At 44.9% G+C, this 11,160-nt stretch overlaps 1 protein-coding gene across 1 annotated transcript; it reads left to right on the top strand.

Moving 5' to 3' along the window:
- Positions 1-5,356: 5,356 nt before the first annotated feature.
- LOC135116193 (cuticle protein CP1158-like) lies at positions 5,357-6,751 on the top strand. The gene is made up of 2 exons (XM_064033512.1): positions 5,357-5,460; positions 6,109-6,751. Exons 1-2 carry the CDS (start codon positions 5,449-5,451, stop codon positions 6,520-6,522), a joined length of 426 nt encoding a protein of 141 aa, XP_063889582.1. The 5' UTR covers positions 5,357-5,448; the 3' UTR covers positions 6,523-6,751.
- The last annotated feature ends 4,409 nt before the right edge of the window (positions 6,752-11,160 follow it).

Genomic DNA, 11,160 nt, shown 5'->3' with positions numbered 1-11,160 from the left:
GCGTCCCTCGTGGATAGGGAAGTCTGGCAAGGGCATCCATGAGAATATTAAATAACGTTGGGCTGAGGACTCCTCCCTGTGGTGTTCCATTTTCCAGGTGCATGTAGTCAGATGCCTCTCCCTGGAACACAACACGAGCCTTCCTGTTGGTTAAGTAGTGCTGCACCCATGATAGTAGTCTACCTTTCACCCCGAGCTTGGTGAGCTCATGGAGGATGGTCAGGGGCTGAGCTCTGTCAAATGCCTTTTCAATGTCGAGGAACACTGCTGTCTTGGCTTGATGATAAGAGAAGTAGTTGGAGAGGCAGTTGGCAGTACTTCTGTGTTTAACAAAACCGTTCACACTAAAATGTAGGCGCCCCGTTTTGTAGGTAAGGCGAGTCAGCAGTATTCTTTCCATCATTTTGCATAGCGTTGAGGTAAGGCTGACCGGGCGGTACTTGTTTCCCTCACCTGGTTTTGGTATGGGGACAATGTTTGCTGTCTTCCATGCTTCAGGGAGTGTTCCCTGTGATAGGGACATGTTGTACAGGTGTAAGAGTGGGTCCCCCGCAACATTACACACTGCATTCAGCATGGAATATGTTATGCCATCCACCCCGGGTGCTGTGTCCCGGCTTGTCTTCCTCGCTCCCAGCAGCTCCTCCCTCGTTATGGGCGCGTCGGTGTCGTCTGCTAGGCGCACGGCCGCAGCGACACCAGCCTCCCTGGCCGGGTCTAGGTTATTTTTAGCCTCCTTGACGTTTTCAGGCAGACTGTCACTTGCCGCTCGCTCCCGATACTCCCTCATTAACTCCGATGCCTTCCCCGCTGGATCAGGGTGGCGGGGAGGCTTTGTGTGTTTGCCTCTGACGCGGTTCACTTGTCGCCATACCTGCGTCATGCTGGCATCATGGTTCGGCTTGCTCATGGTTTCAAGCCACTTCTCTTCACGAATGGTCTTTATCTGTTCCCTGGCATAGGAAGCCCATTCTATCATGTCACGTTTATCCTCGGCGGCTCTCGTGCGCTTGTATGTAGCAGTGAGTTGCCGTGACACTTGATGCAGGAACTTTATCCTGCTGTCATAGTACCAGAGGTATTTCTTGTGAGGATTAAACTTGTTACCCCCTTTGCGAGGCATGGAGGCATCAGCTGCAGCGTGGATAGCTTTCGTCAGGTCATCAGCAAAGCTTTCCACTGAGGCAGGGAGGGTGTATGAGGCATACCAGGTGTTTAAGTAGTTTGTGAATTTCAGCCAGTCAGCTTTTCGTGTCAGCCACCTCTTCCTTGTGGCGTTGGGGAGGTGTGTGGACCTCGGGAGATGTATGCCATACTCCTGTGCCCAATGATCACTTAGGAGTTCTGGTATGCCGTGAACGTTTTGGATACAGTCATTGCCATTCACTGTAAGGGTGAGATCAAGCCTCCCACCCCCAGTATGAGTTGGGGCCGCTGCGCCGTGCAGATGTAGTTCCTCGAAGTCCTCCATCATTTGAACTAGATGACATCCTCGTAGGTTGCGTCTACCTTCTCCCTAGGGTTCCAAGAGTGGATGATGGGCGTTAAAGTCCTCACTAAGGACGAGAAATCCGCCACCATTGTGCGTCACTGAGGACAACAGGTCAAGGTTGGATCTTTGTCTGCAGTATACATTATACACGTCCACGCTTACGGAGGAGTCAACGTGTACCGTTACGCAGAGCGAGTCCACCTGTTCTCCGAGGCGTGGTGGTGGCTGGGTACGGATGGCTGGGATGTCCCGTCTGACCAAGGTTAGAAGCCCCCGACACCCACCTTGCTGGTAAGGTTGTTGGAAAACTTGATAGTTTCCAAACCTCAGAGATGAGGCGTTACTGAGGAGGGTCTCTTGAAGGAGTACAATGGCTGTGTTGTTGGCGTGGATGTACTGTAATAGTGTGGCCGCCTTGCTCACCACACCATGAATATTCCATTGTATTACTTTCAGCAACATACTGTTGATTGTGCTCGGCGCTGTGTGTCGATTTGGTGGTGTTTGGGCTTGATGGGGCGGTGAGCGACAGGTGGAGAGGTCTGGATGTGGGGTGATGTAGTTGGCGGGTCGGGGGGAGAGGGCAGCATCTCGGTGCGAGTCCTCTGACAGGCGCGGCTGGGTGTAGCCAGCCCGGCTTGCGCTGGCTGGCCCGGGTGAATCAGCGCGGGGGGGATAGGTTGTGTGGTCCGCTGGTTCTCGTTGTCCGTTTCCACATCCGTGAGGGTTAGGTCGAGGCCGTCCCGCTGGGTATGGTGGGGTGTGACGTGAGCGGCTGCCTCCATTGTCGGTCCCTCCTCCCCGTATGTTGGTTTGTTGGCTCTGGTGTCCGCCACAATCTGAGTCAGGAGATCCTTTATGGCCTGTATTTCGTTCCGGAGGGAATCTTGGTTGGCTTGTTGTGATGCACACACATCTTTTAGGTCCTGGTTCTCCTTGTATAGTTGGTTTTTCTCGTCCCTCAGTGCCCTGATTTCCTGGCGTAAGGCTTGTATCTCCCTGATGATCGTAAGATTGACATCGCTGGCAGCAATGGGTGCTTGGCTGGCTGTCGATCTCTCCGTAGCATCCGGATTGGGGGTGGTGGGCGGAAGCACGGGCTGGGTCTGAGCATGGGACGGGCTTGCCTGGTGTGGGGCTCCCTGAGCCTGCATCGTTGATGGGTGGTGACGACTCCAGGGTTGATTGTTCACCTTGGAGGGTTGAGTGGTGGTGGGCAGTGAGGGGTGACTGTTGGTGCCTGCTGGGAGATGGTGAGGTAGCGCCGGGTGGTGAGGCGGCTGTGCAGCTTGATGACGAGTCCCCTGAGGCAAAGGGGGGAAAGCACTGGGGGTTAGTACTCGCGAGAGGAAGTGACGTATGGATTAACACGGTTCAGTCTGACCGTGTGACCTCACTCGATCACCCATGGAAAAGTGACAACGCTTGGAGGAAACGTTCCCAAGTATTGTGGTGTTTGCATAAAAAACAATGTAAGTATCATTAAAAAAAAAACATACATTACACAAAGTTGCCTTTTTTTAGAGCATCACAATGTATATATACTACAACACCAAGTAATTTTGAGATAGGAAGCATCTGACATGAGGTGTGTCTTGGTGTAAGTGTGGCAGAGTCGCAGGCCGGGGATTCCCCGGAAATGACAACGCCTAAACGCCAATTATGAATGCTCAGGCCATAGTATTGTAGAGGTGGTGGCCAAGGAAACACGGTTGTAGAGAACTGCTGCTGTGTATTAATATAATAAAATTTAAACTACACAATATAAATAAAGTGAGTGAAGTCGCCAGGAGCCGCTTGTCCAGCTCTGGGGCTGGGTGGATGAGGACTGGTCTATGGTTCCTGGGCTGACTAAGGTCATGGCAGGGGCTGGCGTCCGGAGACAAAGGGAGGGTGACTTCACTCCCACGTTGTGATGGCCGAAACCTCCAGAGGCTAGCGTCAGGTCCCAGGGAACCGAAGAATGAAATATGAACTAACCTAACCTAAACTAGACACTCTTCTCGCGGAATCCTTACAGCGAACAAAGCATATGGGGGTGATGCAAACACACTGAAGCACATAATTAACATCATAAAGACGGGCTTACCTGTGCAAGACACGTGAAGTATGCATTATAGCCAATCACAAGGCTCACGTAGCAGACATTAGAAGAGATAGCACATTGTCCAGTCACAAAACTCACATAGATGTGACGTCAGCACAGCGAATCACAGGCCAAGAACATTAGGACACTAGGACAACACTAAAGTCCTAAAACAAGAGAACAAGGCAAACAACAAAACACTGCAAAAATTATAACGATGCACATGATGATAATCATTGTCGAGTGTGGTGGGTGAGTGGCCCGTGTGGGTGCAGAGACAGCCACAAGAAGACACCACAGTTTGCAGCAGAAAACTGGCAGCTGAGAAGTCCAATCTTGGAGCGACGGAACAGCAGCAAAACAGTTAAGTTGCATTGATGATGGCTTGAAAAGTCCAGACTTGAAAACAGGGACGGCGTCGGTGACGGCTTGAAGTCGTAAGGGAACAGGCTAACGGAGTCGGCTTGGCAAAAGCTTGATAGAGGCCCGGAAAGCAGCTGAAGAAAGCACCGTAGACGTGTAGTAGCGTAGCAGTTTGCGTCGGTGATGGCTTAGCAGGTAACCCGGAGGCGATGAAAGTAGCTGGAATACCTGGCGACGAGCAGGGCGCGTGGGCCTGGAGGAATCCTTCCACCACAGCCACCATTTTTATGTACTAGTAAATCCTGGTTCTTCTAGTACTGTGCAGATGTGGTGGCCAAGGAAACATGATTGTAGAGAACTGCTTCAGATATATCAATATAATAATACTGTACAATATAAATAATAAGTGAGTCGCCAGGAGCCCCCCCGTCTGCCAGCAAGGCTGGGCGGAAGAGAACTACTGAGTGTTGCTGGGGTGGTTGCTGGGCCTGCCGGCTCAGGTCACGGCCGCGGCTGGCGTCCGAAGACAAAGGGATGAGGATTGACCTCACTCCCACGTGGTAATAGGTAGGTGGCCAGAGGCTGGGTCAGGTCGGGGACAAAGGCGATTTTGGCCGGAGTCGTTAAAGTCCCAAGGGGAAAGGCGCGCCATAGAATGTAGGGGTGGGCGAAGCGTCCCGGCACAAAATAAAACCACCACCACCACCACAACAGCAACAATAACAACCACTACTACTACTACTGCTGCTGCTGCTGCTGCTGCTGCTGCTACTACTACTACTACTACTACTACTACTACTACTACTACTACTACTACTACTACTACTACTACAATACTGTTTTAACTAATATTACGTAATTCATGCTGGCAGCGGAAGATAGTACGCTTACAGTGATGCCTTCCCTAAACCTCAAACCAATCCTCGCTGTATGCTCCCCTGAGTCTAATCACAACGCTAACTACCAGACAGGCGACGTGTGAAAAGGGGGAGACATTAAGGTATTAGCAGTACTTGAACATGATTCGTATGACTATTGAACTCGTTTCTGCATGCATAGCATTGATCTTATTTCACCTTCCTTGATGAAAATACTTGTGCTTAACAAACATTTTACATTCTCAAGAGCATGACACACTAGACAGGATAACCATTCCCAAACGTGGTGCCAGGCCTGGATAGGCGCTTCATGGCTCACATGTGTTCTACTTCTTCCTGCAATGGCGGTTTTGCGATGAAATTTGAGCTTCTAATTTTATACAACAAGAACAAAAAAGGTGCCCGGTTAACAACAAGTTTCAAGGTCGCGTTGAGGTGCCTCTGAGAACTGACTGAGTGTTTCTGGTGCAACTCGTCTTGCTGACCTTGCGAACAAGGCTAGGCGGAAAGGGCGTCGTAACAGTTCGCTGGATAAGTGGGCGGAGCGGCTTGTTTATAAAAGGCGGCGTGATCAGCAGCACCACACATCACTTTCCTATTCTTGAAGCAGCTCATCGCACCAAGCAATCATGAAGATTCTTGTGAGTACTTCGAGGAGAGAGTGGTTCCCTTTAGGCACATTTTACTTAAGCATTACAAGTGACCATCAGTGAGAAGGAAACACAAGAAGTTAGATTGTTTTAATTTACTCTAAGGAATCATGGACGTCTCTGAAAAGAAAAAAAAAAAGTGAAGGTATCCAGTAACAGACAAGCAAACAAGTAAAGATAGCAAAACAACTAGATTAACTAGAGTCAGGGCATATGAAATAGTATTGTACACGGCTGTAACATTTGTTTTGCGTAATTACAAATAACAGCATTGAAAAACTACACATTTAAGCACATGCATGTAAAATGCTTCATCTGAAACATTAAATTCTTGGATTTGTCAGAGACTGTGTGAATACGAGTATGAAAACATTTCTGTTTTGATTTTTAATTCAATTTTGATTTAGTTCTCTATTTGATTTTTATAATGGCATTTGTACTCCCGTTAAATGTCCAGACTTTCAGAGTGGTTTAGTGGATGATTTTCATCAGAATAGGTACAAAAAATATACTTTTCACGCAGTATTGTCTCTAACTTGATCGCCTACGCCAAAGTAGTACGGTCCTCCGACAGATGTTTTTTTTTTTTTTTTTAACGGTGGTGCCGTAACGCTGTATAGTTGTATCTGTTCCCTGCAGGTGGTAGTAGCGGCAGTGGTGGCTGTGGCAGCCGCCAGCCCCATCGGCTTTGCAAGGAAAGGCGTGGGTCTCATTGGACGTAGCGGCATCGTCACCGTCGACGGTCGCATCATTCCCTTCACGAAGGAGTTCATGGACGACATCGTAGAAATCGGACCGGCTGGCATTGTAACCAAGTCCGGCAAAAATGTTCACCTCACCCTGGACCTGCACCGCCTGAAGCGTGACGTCACCAACGGATTCACGCGGCCTAAGATTGGCTCCATTGGATATTCTGGCGCTGTCCTCACTGACGGAACTATCATCCAGTTCACGCCGGAGTTCATCGACGACATTCTCTACTTCGGCGAGTCCGGTATTATCACCAAGTCCGGCAAAAACTTCCAGCTCACAGCTGACCTCAAGCTCGTGTAACACCTCCTTGTGAAGGATTTTGGTGCGCTGGTGCGCTGGCGGCGATTGAGTGGGATCAAAGCCTGCTTCTGTTGATATCTTTCACCATGCACGTAACCTCCTGCGGCAGGAGTCAGCTCAGTTGTTCCTGAATCTGGTGTTTCTCTGTATCTATTATCTTATATACCACTATCTTGTATCATGTTTTCTTTTCATAAACACAAAATCATTAAAACTATCAACATATTAATGTCTGAGTTTTCATCCATTAACTGGCTTGTGTCTATGTTTTCCTTTAGTAAGTCTAGTAAGTTTATGTAAGTTTTAATCTCCGAGACTAGAGGAAAAATTTAATGTCTGAAAAAAAAAAGATAATTTACGAAAAAGTTGTTGCTAGTATATTCTTGCTGCTTTGATGTTAAGTCATCCTTTCTATACTGATGGAAACGCTTCATATTTATACGTCTCTTATATTGCTCAGCAGATGACAAAGAGGTGAAGGAACTTCAAACCAAATAACAGCTTAACATCAAATTACTCCTGATTCCTAGCTTGAGCCTCTTGGTTATCGTCCATAACACCACTGTTCATTACCTTATGCGAAAGAAGTATTATTGAAAAGTCATCAGTGTATTTGTCACTTATTAAGTAAATTTAATATTGTTCAATGCCTCAGAAACTCAATTCCTCCATCTCTGAGCTCGACACAACCTTCAAGACAACTATCCTCTCTTCTTCAATGACACTCAACTGTCCCCCCTCTTCTACTCTGAGCATTCTCGGTCTGTCCTTTACTTATAATCTAAACTGGGAATTCCACATTTTATCTCTAGCTAAAGCATCTTTTATGAACATAGGCGTTCTGAGTCATCTCCTCCGGCTTTTCTCATCCACCAGCTGCTAACTCTATACAGGGGTGTTATCCGTCCTTGTGTGGGGTATGTTTCATTCACATGTATGGGTGGTTCCACTCATACCGCTCTCTTAGGGTGGAATCGAAAGATTTTCGTCTTATCAATTCCTCTCCTCTAACTGACTGTCTTCAGCCTCTTTCTCATCGCCACAATGTTACATTTCCTGCTATCTTCTACCGTTATTTTCATACCAACTGCTCTTTTGATCTTACTAACTGCATACCTTTCCTCCTCCCGCGGCCTCGCTGCAAAGACTCTTCTTTCCCTCACCCCTGTTCTGTCCACCTTTCTAATACACGAGTTAACCAGTATTCACAATCATTCATCCCTTTCTCTGCTAAACTCTGGAACTCCCTGCCTGCTTCTGTACTTCCATCTTCCTATTAAACTCTTTCAAGAGGGAGGTTTCAAGATAATATTTTACTTCAGCTTTTGACCCTGTTCAAGGATCGGGACCTTTTTTTTTATTGCAGTTTTGTTGGCCTTGGCCGGTGCCCTTCCCACATAAAAAAAAAAAAAAAAAAAAAAAAAAAAAAAAAAAAAAATATATATATATATATATATATATATATATATATATATATATATATATATATATATATATATATATATATATATATATATATATATATATATATATATATATATATATATCTGTGTGTGTGTGTGTGTGTAGCGACTGTATAAAATCAGAATTGGAATCAAAGCATAAAGGTGTAATAAAATACTTTTTCTCTTTCATACTCTTGACTTGGCCATGGTTGCGATGAGATGTGCCCCACAAGCTCACCTCTATCCACCAACAAACAAGTGATTACCAGCAGCCATAGATTTAGAAGCTTTCAAGGCACTTCTTGATACTCAAGAGCGTACATTTCACACATCCATGGATCTTGTGTTAGATAAGCTGAAGGCAGGAATCCAGATAACTAAAGGCATCATAACTGATTTCATCAAGAGTCTGCAATTTTATCATGTGGAAATCATGGCTCTTAAGAGCAAGTTAAGAAGAGTGATTCGAACGTCTGATGAGAAACGAGTGGAAATAAACAAGAAAAAAATATATATACGGATTTCTGCCTTACAAGAACATCCTAGCGAAACATGGAAGCAAACATCGACACATGTAATAAAACTTCTAGAAGAGAAGCTCCAACTATTGGGAGTCAAAATCGAACGAATTTAACGTGTAGGAAACTCAACTGCATCAGTGCGATCCAGGATCATAGTTGCCCGCTTGATCGAGTTCGGTAGTCAAGAGGCAGTAATAAAAAAAAATGCCAGAAAACTTCGTGAATACGACCCCACTAGTTTTCAACAATGAAGACCTGAGCCAAGTTTCACAAGAAATAACGAAGAAACAGTTACCATTACTAAAACAAGCGAGACAGAAAGGAAAAATAACATTTTTAAATACACACGACTGATTATCAAGGACATAACCAACAACTATTACTCTCGTCACCCATCAGGAGTTCGTCCCCACAATGGTGTCAGCTCAGCAGCTCGCAGAGGCAACGATGGTGCGGTGGCGAGCAATGGTGATCGATGTGAAAGGAAGCTTAAGACTTGACGTGGTGTCACAGTGGCGCAAAGAGGAGCTGCTGCAGGGACGCTCTTAGAAGATGGCTCTTCTGAGACTGTGACTCCTGTGCTTGCCGATGCCGGAGGGGGCTGTTGTTGGTGCTGCTGCCGCCAATTTCCTGTTGCCGCTGTTTGTAAGTCAGGCAAGAGTATTGTTACTTTGATTTTGTATATATGATGCATAGGGCACCAGAATTGGTGCATAACATGTACATTTGAGATCATTGGTGGCAGAAGAGGAAGCCAAAGAAAGTATAGAAGGAGCTAAATATGCGAGGAAGTTTGTATTGTGGTAGTGTTGTGATAAATGAGTGCGGAGTTGTCTGGTGAACAGAACTAGTAAAATAATTGTGTAAAATAATTTGAGGAAGCCTGTTCAAGTGCCGTATGGTGCGTGGAAAGCACGAGTGCTTGTATGCGTCAGTATTAATATGCCATGATTGGTGTGCTGTGAGTACGTTGATTGTGCGGTGCAAGTATTAAGGTGGAACAATGTCTATGTGATTGTGATTTTATGCATAAGTGTAAGTTTGTGTGCTTGTCTGCGTATGTATTTTTTTTTTTTTTTTATGAAGGAGGGGCATCGGCCAAGGGCAATATATATATATATATATATATATATATATATATATATATATATATATATATATATATATATATATATATATATATATATATATATATATATATATATATATATATATATATATATATATATATATATATATATATATATATATATATATATATATATATATATATATATATATATATATATATATATAAAAGACGAAGAGGATCCATGTTTATATGTTGTTTTGAGTAACTTGCATTGCCAAGCGTTCGGGTGTGATTGTTTGTAATGAGCCTACTCGTCTCGGTGTTAATTTATTCTATCTTATCAGTATTTCTATGTGTGTAGGGGTCCCACACCGTGGAGCAGTATTCTAGACAAATGAAGAGTATACAACCGTGTAAGTTTCTTCTCAAGAACACCAGTGTTCGGTTGGCTTTTGAGCAGATCAAATCTATGTGGGTGTTGAATTTATGTTGGTGGAGAGATGGATGCCAAAATATTTGGGTTTGAACTTTTTCTAGCTGTGTATTGTGAAGGGTGTATGTGTGGTGGATGAGTTGTGACCGTCTGATGGTGCCAGACACAACTCCTTCACCGGAACACAAGACACTCTAGAACCGCTCCAGGAAACAGATAAATCCAACAAATGTAACCACTTAGACCATGCCGTTTTTATTCTTCATGAATTCGCTCTGCTTCATTTTGCTCTTAAGATTTACGGATGTAACTATTACTGCAGCAAATGGGACTATTACTACTGTAGGTTGCTTCTCCTCTAGAGCCACTGTAAATTGCTATTTGTTCGGCATTGTGTCTGTAGTTACTTTCCTCTGTTTACTCCTGGAATTGTAGAGTACATCAAGGGAGCAGAGGCGAGACACAGGCATCTCGTCATTGGTCACAGCACACAATGGCCAACTAGACAACGTCGCCGGAGATAGATAAAACTACTCCCGCGATGCTCGGCGGCCTTGGGTGGTGGTGCGGTGGGAAGGAGGGAGAGAGGAAGGGTGAGAGAAGCAGCAAGATACGTTTGATGCCTTTGATACATTTTATTCGTATAGTAAATATAGTAATTTGTATCTGAAAAAAAAGCACAGGTTAAAATAAGGCTGGGTTCATCGAGAGAGAGAGAGAGAGAGAGAGAGAGAGAGAGAGAGAGAGAGAGAGAGAGAGAGAGAGAGAGAGAGAGAGAGAGAGAGAGAAACCGATACCAGAAGATCTATTGGTCTACAACGAAGGTATTTGTTTATCTATTTACCACTTCTAGTTAACTACGCGTGGAAGAACAGGATAGATACAAAATGAACGACAGAGACAGAGCCAGGGAAACAGAGAGATAATAATTTCGTAGGGTCACCAATATGCGTTATTTCCCCAAGCTTATTTGTTTGATCTGGTTTTCGTTTTATTTTATTCTGGTTGATCTCACTGCGTTAGTTTGTAAAAGTTTCACACGTTATGACGACATCGTTCCTTTTGTGATGTATCTACAACTGGTGGTGTGTGGCCAACTGGTTTACTTTTTCTCTCTTTTATTACAAAACTTAAGTTATTCACAGAATAACAAAGGTCGGTACCGAG

The sequence above is a fragment of the Scylla paramamosain genome, chromosome 30 (genome assembly GCF_035594125.1).
Source record: "Scylla paramamosain isolate STU-SP2022 chromosome 30, ASM3559412v1, whole genome shotgun sequence".
Classification (NCBI taxonomy): domain Eukaryota; kingdom Metazoa; phylum Arthropoda; class Malacostraca; order Decapoda; family Portunidae; genus Scylla; species Scylla paramamosain.
The sequence above is the reverse complement of the archived record's forward strand: the minus strand, read 5'-3'. Positions and strand labels throughout refer to the sequence as shown.